Raw genomic sequence first — 21,432 nt, 5'->3', positions numbered from 1 at the left:
TACTACTACTATTACTACTACTACTACTATTACTACTACTACTACTACTACTACTACTACTGCTTCTACTGCAACTACTTCTACTGCTACTGCAATGACTACTACTACTGCTATTACCACAACACCACCTACTACTACCGCTACTACTACTATCACTACTACCACTACTAATACTACTACTACTACTACTTCTACTACAACTGCTGCTGTTACTTCTGCTACTACTATTACTATTTTACTACACTACACTACTTCTGCTACTACTAGTGCTACTTTTCTACTGCTACTATTACTACTACTTCTAGTACTACTATTTATACCATACAAGTGAATTATTAACATTGTTAATAAATATTTATGACATAGTATTTTGTTCAATAGAAAATTCTCACAATATTATGTTGCATTCTTCTGTAGCACAGTTTACGGTTACAAAACAGACTTTGCCCAAAAGATGCTTCATCCTTTCGTCTCTACTCCACTCGACACGGCTTACTGTACTAGAATATGCTCTCTGAATGTCAATCCAACCAGGTTGAATAGTCCACAGAAAGGCCATGGTTGACTGACAGTGCCAGTGACAACTATTGCAGGGGGAGGCAGAATTTTTACACAATAAAGTCAAACCAGAATGAAATCATCAGGGAGAAAAGGCAACACAAGTTTTCTTGCTCCCCACTTCACCACCAATCCCTCCTTCAGCCTAGACATGGATAGTTAGTTAGCTGTTTTCATAATGAATCCATCTCCTGCCAAACATTTTCACTGTGGCTCGCTGCAATCCTCCAGACTAAGAAAAGTGCAGAAAGACTTGATGCCTGCTGCATTCCCCTTTCTGCCTCCCTCCCTTTCCATTTTATCCACTCCTTCTTCTCTCTCTTTCTCTCTTTTTTTCTCTCTTTCTCTACCTCTCTTCCCTTTCCTTTTTCTCTCTCCTCTCTATCACCCCTCTCTCTCTCCCTGACAGATTATCTACATGGGCTGGGTAGATGAGAAGGAGCAGGACTCCGGTCAGGACCGAATGTATTCACCAAAGTTCCTCGCCTTAAAGGGTTCCTCACTCTTCAAGTTCTCAGCACCTCCTGTACGCTTTATACACCCTCTTTCCTTATGTAGCAATGGTAACACTATTTTATAGTCTGGTTTAAGCTGGTATTTACCTGGCATTTAACTAAGAAACTACGTGGCAACAATGGATACATTCTGGCACTTACCTGGTAACTACCTGCTAAATACCAAGCTGTAAAATAAACAGTTACCATATCAACTGATACAACTAGTTTCTGAAAATATGTGTCCAAAAATGGTCAATGTTTCCAGGCTATAATGTAGTCCAACACACGTTCGCCACATTTTTTATGGTCTATTAAACTATAAATGGACAACGATTATAATTCCACACCTGATTGATGTCCGTCTGTGTCCCATTGCTTGCCATTTGATTTATTATTATTAATATAATTATGTTATGCCAACCATATCAGTAATTGTGGATATAGGCACAACTCAGAATAGGAGTTATTAGGACAATTGTGTTGCTGGTATTAAACTGAACTATAGAACAAGGGACTATTTTTAGTTTGAATGACTTCCTCAACTGCATGTGTCTGTGGCTAAAATCCTAATTAAATGGTTATGTTGGAGACTTTGGTTATGTTGGGAACTCATGATGCATAGTGGAGAATGTTCCGTTTCTTTGTGTTCTAGAGTGGAAGCAGGGTTAATAAAATATCATGTGCAAGGTGTATTTATAAAGTGTATTTCATGTGGAATTTTGCAGGTGACTACATGGGACTGGACCAGGGCAGAGAAGAGCTACACCGTGTACGAGATCATGTGTAAAGTTTTGAAGGTAAGGCAACAACTTTTACGACGGAGATATGAGTAAAATGTTTAGGAAGTGCTGAGTAACAAATCTCCGGGTCTGTGTTTGAAAGACGACACATTAAAAAGAGAATAGATCTGTCCTATGTGTCCTTCGTTAGATGCATAGAAAGAGTTGTGACATAGAAGGTGGGGATATTCTACGGTTTCTACGCAGTGCACATTGCATCTTTGCAAGGCTGGAGTTGAGCTATTTTCTTGCAAAACTCACAATACTACTATTGGAAGCGGTTATACTTTCTGAAACTCTGGCTGGTATTTAATCAAACAAAGCATTGAACTTTTCTGCAATACACTTTCACAAGTGTGTTTGCTATGCACAGCAGTGTGTCTCGGGTGGGTGGAAGGAGTTGACATTTGATTTAGAAATCCTCACAGCAGCGACTGCAGCTCCACCTCTTAATTTCTCACTCAGCCAGGTTCATTGTCACATACTGACTGATCTGGTCAATCGACCTACATCATGCACAGAACTGGTGATTCCTATAGTAAGTGTCAACTATTCCCTTCCTACCATAACACACATCCAAAACAGCATTTCTGAACATGTGAAACAGCTTTTCTGATAAAGCACAATGCATGTTGATAAAATTCCAGCCAATGTCTGTCACATCCCCTCTGTGTATATCCAAGTTTCTTATCTGTTTACAGTACAGTATGAGTCTCTCATTGTCCCTTGTGCGCATTATCAGCATGACAGCAAGACCTGGGTTCAAATAATATGTGAGACATTTCAAAAACGTAAGCTGTGCTTGCCAGGGCCAATGAAACCAATTTGAATAGTACAAAAATACAAACCCTGCCCATCTGGCATACCAGGCAGGTTCAATAAATCCATTCAAAGCATTTGAAAGAAAACAAATACAATTTGAATCCAGGTGCGATGGCAGGTATGACTAACGTGGTTCTCTCAGGACAGTGACCTCTTGGACAAGCGGAAGCACTGCTTCAGCATCCAGACGGAGTGTGGGGAGGACATGTTCTACAGCGTAGAGCTGGAGTGTGAGCTGCTCATCTGGGAAAAAGCCTTTCAGATGGCTACTTTCCTGGAGGTGGAGAGAATACAGGTACACAATATATAAGAGGCAGCACTTTTTCCTAAACCAATTTCGTGGCGGGGTACAATGGCCTCAGTCCAACATCCAGGCTCTCTGTCATCAAAATTGTCACTTGAAACAAATCAAACTATTTTAGGTTGGTTGGGAGTGGGGCAGAGCTAGGCGGGAGGGCACATCCTGCCTATAAAATGGTAGGCGAAACACTGAAAAGTGGTTAAGAGAAGCCGTGACATACAGGCCAAGCCTCTCCCAACGGATTTATGTTCAGTTGACATGTTTAACCTGTGGAAGGTTATGCTGTGTATTAAATATGCATCTTGTAACTAACATCATGCACTGTTGCCTCTCCGCAGTGTAAAACATATGCTTGCATCATGGAGAGCCACCTGATGGGGCTGACCATAGACTTCAGCATGGGCTTTGTCTGCTTCGATGCTGCTTCAAAAGTAAGTTACATTACCGGTACATCAACGTTCATTTGTCCAGAAGTCATACATGTAGATGAAGGATACATAGACATGAACACTGAGTTTCTCTAGCGTTACTTTAAAAGTAGAAGTAACCATGATGCCATTACCTCCCGAGTGGCACAGCGGTCTAAGGCACTGCATCTCAGTGCCAGAGGCGTCACTACAGACCCTGGTTCGATCCCGGGCTGTATCACAACCGGCTGTGATCGGGAGTCCCATAGGGCGGTGCACAATTGGCCCAGCATCGTCCGGGTTAGGAGAGGGTTTGGCCGGGGTAGGCCGTCATTGTAAATAAGAATTTGTTCTTAACTCACTTGCCTAGTAAAATAAAGTAAAATAAAAAAATATATAAACAATTATTTCACCTTTATTTAACCAGGTAGGCCAGTTGAGAACAAGTTCTCATTTACAACTGCGACCTGGCCAAGATAAAGCAAAGCAGTGCGACAAAAACAACAACACAGAGTTACACATAAACAAACGTACAGTCAATAACACAATAGAAAAAAATCAATGTACAGTGTGTGCAGATGTAGAAATGTTTTACCATTCAAATCTACTCCATGGTGTTCCTAACTTATTCTGCACCGTGTGCATTTTGATAGACTGAGCACATTTGCTTTGATGGCTGGTCCCCTCCAGCCCAAATCCCTTACATTCTGCCTGCAGTTGACTTAGGCCTTTTGCCAAGTCTGAGTGCCACAATAACTATTCCACTAGAACACATAATGTGGATGAACAGGACGCATCGACAGCTATATTGTTCCCTGTGTTTCTTGGCCTAATTCCTACACAGCAAAGCAAGTGGTTTTTCTCTCCCCAGAAAGTCTCACAGCAGCCTAGCCAACTGCTGACAGGCAGGGTATTGTTTACCAAAACAAGCATGAAAGTACAATTCATATTTAAACTGCAATTGTAAAACAATACACATGGTGGGGAATGTTTAATAATTCAATCAGATAGAAAACCGGCCTTGTCTTATGCACTCAATGTTCAGATCTGTGTGAAGCCCCTAGGGGGAAAAGTGTTGCTTACGATTGTAGGTTGTGTACATGGATGTCTTGTTTTGTATGGAATGTGTACTATGTACATTCGTTTTATATTTCCAAAGCTTTTACATGTGCAAATTCAAGGGCAAATAAAGTTCCATTCTATTCATGACCAAGTCAGACAGACTGTGACACAGAGGCAGAGCTCATTGTCTATTGATACAGATTAAAACCTACCTATCCCATGTGGAAAATGCAGACATCTGATTTAGAACAAGGTGATGTGCGTTGTCTAGACAGGCCCAACAAAATTGTTGACAATTAGGAGGAAGTGTATCATTACTCACAGATTCAAATCATCATTAACAACAGGACATTGACGCTCATCATCCAAGGTTAGGAACTTGCACCGTCTGGTACATTTGCAAATAATTATGAACAAAAACATGATGGGATTAATTTTGTTGTGGAAAATCAGAATGAGATTAGACCACAGATAATAATAATTAGAATGAAAGATAAGATAACAACGAGAAAAAGAAGGTAATGTTCTTTATAAACCACCTTCAACTGTGTTTACTTCCTCTATACAGGCGGTGCTGTGGAGATACAAATTCTCCCAACTGAAAGGATCGTCTGATGATGGGAAGAGCAAGATCAAATTTCTGTTCCAAAATCAGGACAATAAAGCAATTGAAGCCAAGGTAACAAACCTATGCTGTATCTCTGATATAAATGAAATTAGCCAATAGTTATATATTTTATCATGCTTTCTTTGGCCATTATCAGCCGATACCAATTAAACCGATAAATCATGCATAAGAAATGTTTAATTAATTAATTAATTATCCCAAAACATGAATAAGTTAGTGTCTATCTTTTGTTTCACAGGAGCTGGAATTTTCTAACCTCTTTGCCGTGCTGCACTGTATCCATGCATTCTTTGCTGCCAAAGTTGCTTGCCTGGATCCGATGTTTGTGGAGAGTCAAGGTGCTGCGACTACCGCTGGGGGGGTTTCCACGCTCACCAGTGTCTCCTGTAATACACAGACATCCAGAATCAAATACTCCATCTGACAGAGCCTGCTCAGCCCCTCTCCTTATCCCTCTCTCCCGAGTCCCCCCTCTCCCCTAAGACACTGCACTTTTACTACATCATGGCCTTGAGAGGCAGAGGAGAGACCACAAACGAGTGTGTTATACTGTATCCAAAGCCGTCTAATGAACAAGGACATGTGAATCCAACATTTGAAGTATTATTGACAGAACTCTTTTTTTTCCTTCCGAAAGGCACATTTGATATTTCATCAGAGAAAAGGAAGCTAGCTGTGTGAACTTTTTGACCAGTACATTGCGCTGTACTTCGAAGAACATTGTAAGACGAAGGAGTGAGTGCAGAACCAATGGACATAGAATGGATGGATGGATGATTATAAACATTCTGAATTCAGTTATTTGTCTTTGGTCAGATCCCCAGGCACCTTTCAAAATGATTCACACGTGTTGTTGACACTGTTGTTAAACATAACATGATCGTGTTGCCAAGGCGTCAAAGCGGACAAACTGTTTTCTACAGTATTCAATCGCTTCTTGAAGTAGATTTTTTTTGAACAGGTAGACATACAGTATAAGGATGGTGACTATAAACAAATTGTTTTCTTCTTTTCGACCAAAGAAGATTTAAAGAAGACTTAATTCGATTTCTGATGATTATAGCAATTGTAAGGATGGTCAGTTAGTATTGCCATAATTTATCATTGGAAATGTAAATTAGCCACACAAAAAATATGTCCCCTTCTCTCTTTTCATGGACATTGATTTCTTAATGACCATGAGTAATGATTAGATTAATAAATATGGATTAGATGGCATCATGGCAGTGTAAACTGCAATGTTACATAGTTAAGTAGTTTTCACTCTTGTGTGGTTGTATAATGAAGTTGAAAGCACTTCATATTCTCTAACCTATGTGTTTTGATTTATCTGAAAACATATTTTAATTCAATGAAAAAACACTGAAATATGTGTGCATTATGGATTATACACAAATATGAAATTAATCAACCCCATGGCACCTTTGAATTTTTGTTGTTGTTGCCCATGACGTGGTTATAGTCCAACTATAAATATAAATCACATCATGTCAAATTGTATACGATTTTCATTCAACACAACAGGGTCATATAGAGAGGGAATGACTCAGGTTATAGATGTACGTAAGCATAGCTTTTTTTTATTGATGTTGAGGAGAGGACAGGGATGAGTGCTGCTATTATGAGTCTGTCAGAGAGGCAATCGAGAGGTGTTTTTAATAAAGGCATTCAGCAATCAGTAATCCTTCACACACCCAACCTGGACTGGACCCGGATTATTAAGAACGGATTTCACAAAGTGAATCATTGAGAATTATTTTGACGAAGTGCTTCAGCCAACACAGTCAGTCAGATTCAGAACATGTGGTTGTGTGAAAATGTCTATACCTGGTCCTGCACTCACTGGAAGATATTGCTCGAAATACAATTCACTGAAATGAATTAAATCCTTTCTGTAATTTTTATTTTTTCTGCTAATCTTGATGATGTAAATAAAGATTGACATCCAAATTAACAAAAGGGGAATAATGAATATGGGCGTTTACTTGAGGGATTACTTAAAAGAATTAGGACATTCATTAATTTGATGCGTTCCACAGAGAATACATAGTTGATAACCTCATGCTCTCTTTACCAAGTTCAATGACGATGAACAATATGACCCATGATTAAAAAGATGCTGTCTCTGTTATGTCAGTGTAAAAATTATGACAATAAGAACCACATTGCAAGCAGATTCTAATATGTACTGTAGCATCATGTCCCAAAGCGCTTAGAAAAGCCTCTTTGAACTGCGTCCATCCGCTCTAAAGTCAAAATCGATTTTAAAATATTGTAGTCTGACAACTAATCCAAAAACATATTTTGAAAGGCTTCGACTCAGAGTGCTATATGAAGTAATGTGCTTGACCACCATTCCCTTCAGTTTCACTTAAGTATAAGGTTTCAGAGGACAAAATGAAATGGGGTGAGGAAGAGCATAACAAGTTGGTTATCTGACATAAGTGTAGAAAGGGAAAGTGGTGCTGTAGATTCTATGCAAAGAAAGTTGAAGTGGCACTGTGTTGTGCTTTACATATAGCCTAGATCTCTTTCACATACTCTTGGCTTGGAACATTTCAAAGCAAGAGATTGATGGGGTGGCTTTTATTTTTTGGCAAATGATAGCTGTTTTATTAACAAATATATAGTGTACTACTTAATAAATAAAATGTTTTATAACATGGGGCCGATTTGAGATAATAGATACATTGTTTGACAGTAAAGTCAGAGATGGTGGCAAATCATTATTTTTTTCTCAAACTTGACAATAATGTATTTTATATCACCACTGTTAATTTAAAAAATATATATATATTTACTATTTTTAGGTTACAGTCAGGGCTGGGCTAGTGCTGGGTTAAGGTTGTTGCTATGCTTATTCTCTACAGAAAGAAATTAGATGAGAAAGGTTAAACCACGACTCACTGAGTCTTGGCCAAGTGGAATAATTAAAAAGACTTGGGTGAGAAAAGCATCTTGCTACAGTAAGTAGCTGTGGGACTCTACAGCAGTGGGAAGGCATTAATGATTCAAACAGAGGCAACATGTGACGACTGTGACCTTTATTTTGTGTGTGCTGAAACATGTACATAGTGAACAACAAAAACAATTTCAAAAATGTACTACCAGCGTACTTTGAAATATTAACATGAGCCTGATAAGAAAAAACAGAACAATAGTTTCACCTCTGTACAAATTAATTCAAGGCAAGACCATAAAATTGGCTTGGAATTGTGTCTTTACTGTGGGGACCATTTGGGGAAGCAAACAGAATTGTGTCTTTACTGTGGGGACCATTTGGCGAACCAAACAATCCTATCAAGTGTTAACGTACATATGATAATACATCACATCTGGTGCATGGGGTGACCCAAAATCTCAAGGCCTAGGTCTCATAAATGATGTTCAGCACATTAACTTTGCAGTTTTACCCATAGTAAATGTGATTTCAACACAGTTTCATGTGTGTACATAACTGAGCATTTGCATTTTTTCAGAGATAAGATGACTACTGCTACTTATACAGCATGTGCTAGTTAGTCAATTCTGTGTTAATGCTTACAATTCAAAAAGGTACACAGTATCACCTCTTCACAAAAATACAATAACCAATATAGAAATCAACCAACTCCATTTCAAACCCAAATATTATACACTACACCAGAATGAGATGGAAGGCATGTTGAGCCATAGAACTAACACCAGTGGAGTTTGGACCTAGCCTACATACAAGCACATTCCGCAGTGCCTTGTGACAGCAAGAGGGCGCTGCAACAACAAACAAATCAAACCCAATCCAAATGATTTTATAACCAAACATACAGTATCAACATAACCATCTACTTTACTGTTGTCATGTTAATACAAAATAGAACCTCAATAATATATCAACAACTATAATTTCAATGCTTTGAAAGCAAGATCAATCATCAGTTTCCAAGTATGTGATAAGACTGAAAAATATCAACACAAATGTAACATCTACCAATGAACATGGGCATGCTATTCTTTTTCAAGCATTAATGGAATGTACTGTAAAAGCACTGCATCATTCTTAGAAGTCACTATGGTCAGAATCAGGGCCGGTTAGAGCCCCCGGAAGCTAGGGGTCTCAACTTACTATTGAGAATAAGAACAGTAGAATACACCAGGTGCATTTTAGAAATGTGAAAATTTGCATTTTGAAATATGCATCAGCAGTTTCTCTTGTTATGTTAGTCACTCAATTAGCCATGTCAGCTAACAATTTTTTGATTGGTAATTAGTCTAGCCAGCAATCTAAACTTGTAGTGATCATGGCCAAATAATTGTTTTCTCTCCCCCCCATGGCAAAATGTGTAGAATTGCCAAAAACTTGCTTTAAAACTGAAACATTTCCTCTATACCCCATGGAAGAATTTGTAGAATTGCAAGAAATTAACTTTAAAACTACACATTTTCTCTCCACCATCAAGAGGGGGTCACTAAAATGCTTTGCCACGAGGTGGGAGGCCCTCCAACCAAATCTCGCTTAGGGCCCCCAAAAGGCAAGAGGTCAGAATGTCCCCCTTTACTTTGCCATAAAACCAGAGTCACTTGACAGGGAGCGGATAATGTGATGGGGTGAATTGGCACTTTAAAAGCTATCACTTAAAAAGGGAGTTTCACAAGAAAATTCTAACTGATACATGTACAGCTAGCTACATGACTCGTATATAATGTCTCGTACATTGCTCTAGTCCAAAATAAAAAAATACATACAGAAAAAGTCTAAAGTTTGGACACACCTACTCATTCAAGGGTTTTTCTACATTTTTCTACATTGTAGAATAATAGTGAATACATCAAACTATGAAATAACACATATGGAATCATGTAGTAACTAAAAAAGTGTTAAACAAATCAAAAGATATTTGAGATTCTTCAAAGTAGCCACCCTTTGCCTTGATGACAGCTTTGCACACTCTTAGCATTCTCTTAACCAGCTTCACGAGGAATGCTTTTCCAACAGTCTTGAAGGAGTTCCCACATATGCTGAGCACTTGTTGGCTGCTTTTCCTTCACTCTGCGGTCCAACTCATCCCAAACCATCTCAATTGGGTTGAGGTCGGGTGATTGTGGAGGCCAGGTCATCTGATTCAGCACTCTCCTTCTTGGTCAAATAGCCTTTACACAGCCTGGAGGTGTGTTTTAGGTCATTGTCCTGTTGAAAAACAAATGATAGTGCCACTAAGCACAAACCAGATGGGATGGTATATCGCTGCAGACTGCTGTGGTAGCCATGCTGGTTAAGTGTGCCTTAAATTCTAAATAAATCAGTGTCACCAGCAAAGCAACCCCAAAACCATCCCACCTCCTCCTCCATGCTTCACGGTGGAAACCACACAAGCGGAGATCATCCGTTCACCTACTCTGCGTTTCACAAAGACACAGCGGTTGGAACCAAAAATCTCAAATTTGGACTCATCAGACCAAAGGACAGATTTCCACCGGTTTAATGTACATTGCTCATGTTTCTTGGTCCAAGCAAGTCTCTTCTTAGAATTGATGTCCTTTAGTAGTGGTTTCTTTGCAGCAATTTGACCATGAAGGCCTGATTCACAGTCTCCTCTGAACAGTTGATGTTGAGATGTGTCTGTTACTTGAACTCTGAGAAGCATTTATTTGGGCTGCAATTTCTGAGGCTGGTAACTCTAATGAACTTATCCTCTGCAGCTAGAGGTAACTCTGGGTTTTCCTTTCCTGTGGCGGTCCTCATGAGAGCCAGTTCTATCATACCGCTTGATAGATTTTGCGACTGCACTTGAAGAGACTTTCAGAGTCCTTGAAATGTTCCAGATTAAGACATGAAGGTCAGTCAAAGTAATGATGGACTGTCATTTCTCTTTGCTTATTTAAGCTGTTCTTGCCATAATATGGACTTGGTCTTTTACCAAATAGAGCTATCTTCTGTATACTACCCCTACCTTGTCACAATACAACTGATTGGCTCAAACACATTAAGAAGGAACAAAATTAACTTTTAACAAGGAACACCTGTTAAATGAAATGCATTCCAGGTGACTACCTCATGAAGCTGGTTGAGAAAATGCCAAGCGTGTGCAAAGCTGTCATCAAGGCAAAGGGTGGCTACTTTGAAGAATCTAAAATATATTTGGATTTGTTTAACACTTTCTTGGTTACTACATGATTCCATATGTGTTATTTCATAGTTTTGATGTCTTCACTATTATTCTACAATGTAGAAGATAGTACAAATAAAAACCCTGGATTGAGTAGGTGTGTCCAAACTTTAACTGGTACTGTACATCACACCCAGGATGGCAGGTCTATTTTCATGATTTAACAGAACAGAATGAGGTGCTTGTTATTGTGGATACTGCCACAGTCCAGAAATAGAAGGATCCCAAAATCTCCCATTAAAGTGATTTTGCTACTGCAAAAAGAAAATGCGGTACTATGCAATGTATTGTGAGTTTTTGTGTCATGACCCGCCTCGGGCCATTTGTTGTGGTTTAAAACACAGTACAAATTTTCATACCAGAAAGTAATAGTACATTTATGATCATGTGGGACAGTATGTTGAGTTTACCAAAGCTGACAAACATTATCTTTAAGAGAAGCCATAACACTTACTAATCACTGCACAGCAGTGGAGGCCAGTGAGGGGAGAACAGTTCATAGTGATGACTGGAATGAAATGATATCAAATACATGGAGACCATGTAATACATGTATTGTTCTTACCATCGAGGACCACTTTGGAAACAAGCGTTTTAATTAATACTTTCAAGTGATATCCTCTGGGTCCACATTGTGCATTTTGTTGTGTATGTCTGTTACCCAAAATAAATTAAATTCAATGTGTTAGATACTGCTCCATTCCAAACATTACTATGAGCCTGTCCTCCTGTTAGATACTGTTCCATTCCAAACATTACTATGAGCCTGTCCTCCTGTTAGATACTGTTTCATTCCAAACATTACTATGAGCCTGTCCTCCTGTTAGATACTGCTCCATTCCAAACATTACTATGAGCCTGTCCTCCTGTTAGATACTGTTCCATTCCAAACATTACTATGAGCCTGTCCTCCTGTTAGATACTGTTTCATTCCAAACATTACTATGAGCCTGTCCTCCTGTTAGATACTGCTCCATTCCAAACATTACTATGAGCCTGTCCTCCTGTTAGATACTGTTCCATTCCAAACATTACTATGAGCCTGTCCTCCTGTTAGATACTGTTTCATTCCAAACATTACTATGAGCCTGTCCTCCTGTTAGATACTGCTCCATTCCAAACATTACTATGAGCCTGTCCTCCTGTTAGATACTGCTCCATTCCAAACATTACTATGAGCCTGTCCTCCTGTTAGATACTGTTCCATTCCAAACATTACTATGAGCCTGTCCTCCGGTTAGATACTGTTTCATTCCAAACATTACTATGAGCCTGCCCTCCTGTTTGAAGTGACATCAGCCACCACTGCAGTACAGGAGTATTATTATTATTATATGAATCCTATACCCGTGACTTTATGGGTCTTGAGTGTTGCCGTACTGTAAGTGCTTCAAGGTCTAGATAAAGAGCTGGAGATGATGTGTGGGGGAAAAATTTCTTGAACCCAGAATCAATATGAGACAAGGCCGTTTTCATTCACCATTAGAAAGATCTTAATTCATCAGATTCCCCGTTAGCCTAACTGCTGGTATGATAACTGCAAACCCTTTGCACGTCAACAAAAAAAAGAGGTTAAAATAAGTCTGGCGGACGAAACATTCAAGGCAATAAAAATGTATCACCAAGTTAAAATGCCTATTACTTAATAGCAAAGTGAGAGAAAGCAAGAGGATAAAACCATTCTAAAGAAATACTTCAGAGATTTAAAAACGCGGTAAAAAATAAATGACAAACCAATCTCCCATTGATCTCTCATCATCACACAGCATTACAATCCCTCTACTCAAACATAACAGTGTGAGGAAAGAACAATGAAAAAATTGCCCCTTCAATGATTCATGAGGAAATGTTTCATAAAATGTTCCATAATAGTCGTCGATTCAAATAGGAAGTGTACATGCATTTTTTTTGGTCTCTGGTTCTTCTATTCAGCAATTGTAAATCTTAATTCAGTAATATCAAGTGCATAATGCTTCTATAAAAAGGTGCAGTAAAAATCTGGATTTTTATATTATCATATTGTTATCAAATATAGGTAGCATTTTACTTTATACAATTTCATTTTGTGACAATTTGCTGGAATATTAACATGTGATACAATCTACATCCTCAAAATACCATATTTGAAAAGGATTTTCCATTCAGTAGGCTTTTAAATAAATCTTTGATATACAAATTCAAAAAACAATCGATAACATAAAAACTAAAATAACCATATCATAGTAACTATAGAAAATGATCCATGACGACCCAGGAAGTCTCAGTGTCCATTCCATGTTCACATTGAAGAAAAAAATAATACTACATCATTCAGTACTGAAAAAAGAGAAAACAGGAGAATGAAGAAAAGCATCTCAGCAGGCATGGTATCCATGAGAACGGATGCCAGAAGGTTGAGCAGTCAGTCATTTTTCTCTGTAGTATAACAGATAGGTCTTCAGCGATTCAGGCAGAGGTAAAGTCATGATTTTGTCTCTCAGCACATTCACTGCCTTTAGTATCTCAACGCTGCCAATGTCTCTCTCCTCCTCCTCTTCCTCCTGCTCCTTCTCCTGCTGCTCCTTCTCCTGCGCCTCTTGCTGCTCCTGGTCCTCCTTGTGCTGCTCCTGGTCAATCCGTTCATCCTCCTCGCTCTCCATGGCTTGGGGGATCAGCTGGTTACCCACAAAGACGTACGTGTTAATGCGTCGCAGCCGGCAACGCCTGCGCCTGCGTTTCTGGGGCGCCCTCTGCACCAGACCTTTGTCAGGACATTCTTCATTGGTCAGATCTCGGAGGGTGCGGCGGATGTAGACGCGAGACAGGTCCTGAAGGCTCCTGACTGTCACTGGGGCTGAGGAGGAGGAGAGGACAGGGACATGGATGGCAGGTCAAATCCCATTAGCCCAATAACATTTCAGTACGCAAGAGCTCGATTATAGGTTGGTCATTTGGAGAAAATACTTCAAATACATTTATAGAAAAATAAGTAATGGAAAAATTTCATTACGGTTAATGAAATACTTTGAATGATGCACCAACCCACAGGGTAACTAAGCCTCTAGAGTCAAAGCAAAGTTTTTATTAGAAATTGGTTCATCTTAACTTTAAATAAATCCTTCGACTTAAAAAGTGTGGCTTACTTTAAACTTGAAAAGAGAGATAGAAAACAAAACAAAGGGGTAATTGTTCTGATGTGTCTATTTACAGAGAACAGAAGAAATGGTTTGCGTACAGAACAGGGTTATATAATCATTAGTGCACACCGTAGCAAAACTCTTATATTTTTCTAGTTTGTTGCCTAGTGAATAAGACCCAAGGTTTAAAGTAGAACAGGGGTTAGAGTAGTGAACTCACGGAGCTCTACAGCATCAGGCTTGCTTCCCTCAGCTCTGTTCTGCTGGACCAGAGGAGCGAATGACACGGCCAGGATATTCTTACTCTCCCAGGAACACTGACCAGTCCTGGTGATCTGTATCAGCTGCAACCAGAAAATAAAGAGTGACAGTTACTGTATAGCGACCACGATAACATCAGTCCATTGAGACAACGGAGAACATACCAACCATGTTAACACCAATCCACTAGACAAATAAAATAACATTATACTGGTCGCGTACCCAGTTTAGCAGGTTTTGTGTTGGGTGCAGCAAATGCTTTTGTTTCTAGTTGTAATCAATCAATGCAGTAAAAGCAACAAGCACACAATAGTCCAACATTAAAAAAAAGAATCCCACATTTGGTTCATCAGTAGACACAGCGTATACCAAACATTAGGAACACCTTCCTAATATTAAGATGTACCCCCCACACACACTTTTGCCCTCAGAACAGCCTCAATTCATTGGGGCATGGACTCTACAAAGTGTCAAAAGCCTCCCACTGATCCTGGCCCACGTTGAGTCCAATGCTTCCCACAGTTGTGTCAAGTTGTCTGGATGTCCTCTGGGTGGTGGACCATTCTTGATATACACAGGAAACTCTTGAGCGTGAAAAACTCAGCACTGTTGCAGTTCTTGACAAAAAACGGTGCACATGGCACCTACTACCCTGTTTAAAAGGCACCTACTACCCTGTTTAAAAGGCACTTAAATATTTTCTCTTGCCCATTCACCCTATGAATGACACACATACACAATCCATGTCTTAATTGTCGCAAGGCTTAAAAATGATTCTTTAACCTGTTTCCTTCCCTTCATCTACACTGATTGAAGTGGATTTAACAAGTGAAATCAATAAGGGATCATAGCTTTCACCTGGATTCACCTGGTCAGTCTATGTTATGAAAAGAGCAGGTGTTAATGTTTTGTATACTCAGGGTATATAAATTGTATGTAAACATTATTTAAGTGACCAGTGTTCCATGACTATGTACATAGGACAGCAGTCCCCAAGGTGCCGTGTAGAGTAGCCGGCAGGTGACAGTGACTGAAGGTCAGAGTAGGGTACTGGGCAGAGAGGGCAGGGTACTGGGCGGAGGGCAGGGTACTGGGCAGAGAGGGCAGGGTACTGGGCAGAGAGGGCAGGGTACTGGGCAGAGAGGGCAGGGTACTGGGCGGAGGGCAGGGTACTGGGCGGAGGGCAGGGTACTGGGCGGAGGGCAGGGTACTGGGCAGAGGGCAGGGTACTGGGCGGAAGGCAGGGTATTGGGTGGAGGGCAGGGTACTGGGCGGAGGGCAGGGTACTGGACAGAGGGCAGGGTACTGGGTGGAGGTCGTATAGTGGTGGCTGTTTAACAGTCTGATGGCCTGGAGATAAACAGCATCTATCCGTCTCTCGGGTCCCAGCTTTGATGCACCTGTACTGTCTACGTCTTGTAGATGGTAGTGGGGTGAACAGGCTGTGGCTTGGGTGGCTAAGGTCCTTGATCTTCTTGGCCTTGCTGTGACACTGGGTGCTATAGAGCTCCTGGAGGGCAGGCAGTGTTCCCCCGATGGGGAGTTGGGCTGACCGTACCACCCTCTGGAGAGCCCTGAGGTTGCGGATGGTGCAATTGCTGTAGCAGGTGGTGATACAGTTGATAGGATGCTCTCAATTGTGCATCTGTAGAAGTTTGTGACGGACTTAGGGGCCTAGCCAAATTTCTCCAGTCTTGTGAGTTTGAGGAGGCACTGTTACGCCTTCTTCACCACACTGTCGGTGTGAAGGGACCATTTCAGCTCCTTCGTTTTGTTGACATTGATGGGGAAGTTATTTTTCTTGCACCACTCCACCCTGTAGGCTGTCTCGTCATTGTTGGTAATCAGGCCTACTACTGTTGTGTTGTCAGCAAACTTGATGATTAAGTTGGAGACGTGCGTGGCCACGCAGTCATGGGTGAGCACGGAGTACAGGAGGGGGCTGACCACACACCCGTGTGGGGCCCGTGTTGAGGATCAGCGTGGCGGAGGTTTTGTGGCCTTCCTTCACCACCTGGGATCGGCCCGTCAGGAAGTCCAGAACCCAGTTGCACAGGGAGGGGTTCAGACCCAGGGCACTGAGCTTAGTGATGAAGCTTAGTGATGAGCTTAGAGGCCACTAAGGTGTTGAAGGCTGAGCTATAGTTGGTGAACAGCATTCTTATATAGGTATTCCTCTTGTCCAGGTGGGATAGGGCAATACAGTGAATTTGGAACGTATTCAGACCCCTTGACTTTTTCCACATTTTGTTACTTTACAGCCTCATTCTAAAATGGATTAAATTGTTTTCCCCACTAAATCTACACACATTACCTCATAATGGCAAAGCAAAAACAGGTTTTTAGAAATCAATTTTTTTTAATGAAATATGACATTTACATAAGTATTCAGAGCCTTTACACAGTACTTTGTTGAAGGACGTTTGGCAGCGATTACAGCCTTGAGTCTTCTTGGGTATGAAGCTACAAGCTTATTTGGAGGGTTTCTCCCATTCTTCTCTGCAGATCCTCTCAAGATCTGTCAGGTTGGATGGGGAGCGTTGCTGCACAGCTATTTTCAGGTCTCTCCAGAGAAGTTCGATCGGGTTTAAGTCCGGGCTCTGGCTGGCACACTCAATGACCGATCCTGTAGAGTTTTAAACACCAATCTACTAGACGCATACCAATCATGTTAACACCACCATTCCACTAGACCAGAGGGGTATCCTACGAATCAGGTTTGAGGAGATAGCGAGGTAACTTTGGTCAACTCTGAGTTCAACTGCGGACTCCAATACAAAAGTGGCTGACCTTTCATTTTTATGGCAATGAATCCTTCAATAATAACCTGGCTAACTCACGGCTGACTCTGCTTACCCTGAATTAAATGATTGAGCTGCGAGTTGATGACGAATGAAATCAAATTCCCTCCTTCTTGCAAAGAATTTGCGTCATCATCACCTTCATTTGAGGAAGACTGATTAAATATTATATTAATCCAATGGGTTTTTGGTGTAAAAAAATTTGTAGTGTTGGAATATATCACATTACACATTTAGTAAAGACAGAATGCATTTAAAACTTCACGCAATGTAACACCTTTGCATGACTTAATAATTAAAAAAATATATTGATATGTGTGGGAAAAAAAGGTGTTTGTGCACACCAAAGACGGCATTACCAGTAAGTCATAAAATAAAGACGGCGCTTCTGAAAGCCCATTTCACGCCATAGCCTGCTGAATTTGCAAGATACATTTCCTTTCATTTTGATTTCGGCACAAATGAAAATTTGTCACTCACTCGCCCATGGATTTATGTTTCAGCATTGTCTGAATGACTAGCCATGTGTGACATGCACGCGCAGTCACAAGCCTGCCAGAGGTAGTGGCAGGTGGACAATCAATATCCACCGTCGTAATATGGATAAAGCCTGAGCTGGAATGTGAATCTAACTTGAAGCTGGTTAGCTTTAGAAAACCCAGAGTAGATCTAGCTTGCAGTGTCGGATATCCCTCAGGGGTCCCCAATTACATTCAGCCGCAGACCGATTTCTTTCTTGAGAGGATGGTCAGGGGGCCAGTACACAATTATAAATCATTTGTACATTGCAAAATGAATGCAAGAAGCCCAAACAGATATAGTATTTGACAAAAACAGAATCATTCAAAACCTTGATTACATTGGGATACGATCACGTATGCCTCTCTATTTATGTGTGGGAATACTTAAAATCACTGAGCTGATTTCTTGGTGATTTGACAGTCTTAATCTTCAACAACAATTTAGGATGTTGTTTATTTTATTTTATTAGAAAGCTTGGGGGGGCAAATAAAAATCTGGTCGAATTTGGAGTACCCAGCACTAGACAATGGAAAAGTTATACCAACCATAATAACACCACCACCAATACACCAAGACAAGAGGGACAAAATAACATGTATTATAATGCATCTTCAGTTCCACACCAGAAAGAGACATGGGTGCCTTCAAATATCTACTTGACAAAAAGCTGGTTTTGGCCATCACATGGAGGTGTTGATCCAGAGGAACTGTGGTGGACCTGAGCTTCTAAGCTGCCTCAGCCCTTGGCCTCAATTCCCCACATCAAAACCTTCCCCCTCTTTATTGCACCACCACACAAACCTGGCAATGCAGGAGTTCCAACTGTTTTCTGAAAAACAACATAAGCAGCTAGACTTTCCATTTCACAAGACGACAGACTGTGTGGGCTTGTGCAAGCCCTTCAAAAATGTTATTTCTCTGCTTGAGTGCCACACAACGTCATCCTTTTTCTAAAGTGTTTTTTCTATTTTCCAATTTGTTAGAGGACAAAATAGACCAGACTGATGGCGTAAGTACCAGTTCAAGGGCTTCTGAGGAACAATAACGATGGCTGGATATCGTAACATCATTGGTCATGCAGGCCAGGGCTGTATCACTAACAGCATCCCAAATGGCAACCTATTACGTATATAGTGCACTTCTTTAGATCAGGGCCCATAGTGCTCTGGTCAAAAGTATTGCACTACATAGTGAATAAGTTGCCACTTCAGACGCAGCCTCGCAGACGGCACTATCATGAATAATGATGTTTATAATATCTGCATTATTCAGAGACATTCTACCGCTTACCTGATCCTCTATAGGCATCACTAGAATACCCCCAACTTTGAGCAGGATTTTCATGTAATTTTCATGATCCTTCTGCAACCCCGCACCACAGTAGATACGATCGTATTGGTGGCTGTCTGACGAGATCTCCAGACAGTTGCCCACCACAAAGATGGGTTCACAGAACTCAAACCTGACAAAAACAAAATAAAGTAAAAAGGTAATAAAAGCAAGCCAAAAGGCATCCATGAAAAAAAATGTTTCAATCAGTCAGAAATAATGTAAAAAAGATTTCAACGCCTTAAAATGTATTCAAATGGCAAGACACGTCTTAAAAGATGCTGTCCAGGATCTTTAGCAGTTACGAATTCATAACATATTGTATGAATTAGTATTTGTAACATACATAGGAATTAGGAATTAGGAATTAAAAATAAATTATATATGTACGTTTGGACACACCTACTCATTCAAGGGTTTTTCTTAATTTTTACTATGTTTTACATTGTAGAATAATAACTATGAAATAACACAAATGGAATCAAGTAAATCAAAAAGTGTTAAACAAATCAAAATATATTTTATATTTTTCTTCAAAGTAGCCACCCTTTGCCTTGATGACAGCGTCGCACACTCTTGGCATTCCCTCAACCAGCTTCGAGGTAGTCACCTGGATTGCATTTCAATGGACAGGTGTGCCTTGTTAAAAAAGTTAATTTGTGGAATTACTTTTCTTCTTAATGCGTTTGAGCCAATCAGTTGTGTTGTGACAATAGGGGTGGTATACAGAAGACTATTTGGTAAAAGACCAAGTCCATATTATGGCAAGAACAGCTCAAATAAGCAAAGAGAAACGACAGACCATCATTACTTTAAGACATGAAAGTCAGTAAATCCTGAACATTTTAAGAAATTCTGAAGTTTCTTCAAGCACAGTCGTAAAAACCATCAGGCGCTATGATGAAACTGGCTCTCATGAGGACCGCCACCGATTTATTTAGAATTCAAGGTACACTTAACCAAAATGGCTACCACAGCATTCTGCAGCAATATGCCATCCCATCTGGTTTGCACTTAGTGGGACTATCATTTGTTTTTCAACAGGACAATGACCCAACACACCTCCAGGCTGTGTAAGGGCTACTTGACCAAGAAGGAGAGTGATGGAGTGCTGCATCAGATGACCTGACCTCAACAATCACCCGACCTCAACCCAAATGAGATGGTTTGGGATGAGTTGGACCGCAGAGTGAAGGAAAAGCAGCCAACAAGTGCTCAGCATATGTGGGAACTCCTTCAAGACTGTTGGAATGCATTCCTCATGAAGCTGGTTGAGAGAATGCCAAGAGTGTGCAAAGCTGTCATCAAGGCAAAGGGTGGCTACTTTGAAGAATCTCAAAAATATACACTTTTTTTGGTTACTACATGATTCCATATGTGTTATTTCCTCGTTTTTATGTCTTCACTATTATTTTACAATGTATAAAATAGTAAAAAAGAAAGAAAAACACTGGAATGAGTAGGTGTCCAAACTTTTGACTGGTACTAAACTCAGCAAAAAAAGAAAAGTCTGTCAACTGCGTTTATTTTGCGCAAATATTTGTATGAACATAACAAGATTCAACAACTGAGACATAAACAAGTTCCACAGACATGTGACGAACAGAAATGGAATAATGTGTCCCTGAAAAAAGGGGGGGTCAAAATCAAAAGTAACAGTCAGTATCTGGTGTGGCCACCAGCTGCATTAAGTATTGCCGTACATCTCCTCATCATGAACTGCACCAGATTTGCCAGTTCTTGCTGTGAGATGTTACCCCACTCTTTCACCAAGGCACCTGCAAGTTCCCGGACATTTCTGGGGGGAATGGCCCTAGCCCTCACTCGCCGATCCAACAGGTCCCAGACATGCTCAATGGGATTGAGATCCGGGCTCTTCGCTGGCCATGGCAGAACACTGACATTTCTGTCTTGCAGGAAATCACGCACAGAACGAGCAGTATGGCTGGTGGCATTGTCATGCTGGAGGGTCATGTCAGGATGAGCCTGCAGGAAGGGTACCACATGAGGGAGGAGGATGTCTTCCCTGTAACGCACAGCGTTGAGATTGCCTGCAATGACAACAAGCTCAGTCCGATGATGCTGTGACACACCGCCCCAGACCATGACGGACCCTCCACCTCCGAATCGATTCCGCTCCAGAATACAGGCTTCGGTGTCAACGCTCATTCCTTCGACAAGAAACGCGAATCCGACCATCACCCCT

General features: G+C 40.6%; 2 protein-coding genes across 8 annotated transcripts in view; one reads left to right on the top strand and one right to left on the bottom strand.

The window, feature by feature from the left end:
- Positions 1-7,013, top strand: part of LOC139550599 (gamma-1-syntrophin-like) — a 37,125-nt gene extending 30,112 nt beyond the window's left edge. The window contains exons 14-19 of the mRNA XM_071361582.1: positions 968-1,084; positions 1,781-1,852; positions 2,799-2,951; positions 3,296-3,388; positions 4,995-5,105; positions 5,293-7,013. Coding sequence (XP_071217683.1) covers positions 968-1,084; positions 1,781-1,852; positions 2,799-2,951; positions 3,296-3,388; positions 4,995-5,105; positions 5,293-5,478 — 732 coding nt within the window. The 3' untranslated portion in view covers positions 5,479-7,013. The remainder of the gene's footprint in view (positions 1-967; positions 1,085-1,780; positions 1,853-2,798; positions 2,952-3,295; positions 3,389-4,994; positions 5,106-5,292) is intronic.
- Positions 7,014-9,962: 2,949 nt separating this feature from the next.
- LOC139550600 (protein-L-isoaspartate O-methyltransferase domain-containing protein 1-like) overlaps positions 9,963-21,432 on the bottom strand; it is a 24,523-nt gene continuing 13,053 nt past the window's right edge. For all 7 annotated transcript variants that reach the window (XM_071361585.1, XM_071361589.1, XM_071361588.1 and 4 more), the window contains 3 exons: positions 19,188-19,359; positions 14,534-14,657; positions 9,963-14,030 (listed from right to left, as the gene is read on the bottom strand). In XM_071361585.1, coding sequence (XP_071217686.1) covers positions 13,603-14,030; positions 14,534-14,657; positions 19,188-19,359 — 724 coding nt within the window. In that variant the 3' untranslated portion in view covers positions 9,963-13,602. The remainder of the gene's footprint in view (positions 14,031-14,533; positions 14,658-19,187; positions 19,360-21,432) is intronic.

Source organism: Salvelinus alpinus, chromosome 23, assembly GCF_045679555.1.
Source record: "Salvelinus alpinus chromosome 23, SLU_Salpinus.1, whole genome shotgun sequence".
NCBI classification, from domain to species: Eukaryota; Metazoa; Chordata; class Actinopteri; order Salmoniformes; family Salmonidae; genus Salvelinus; species Salvelinus alpinus.
This window is presented reverse-complemented; position numbering and strand designations above follow the sequence as displayed.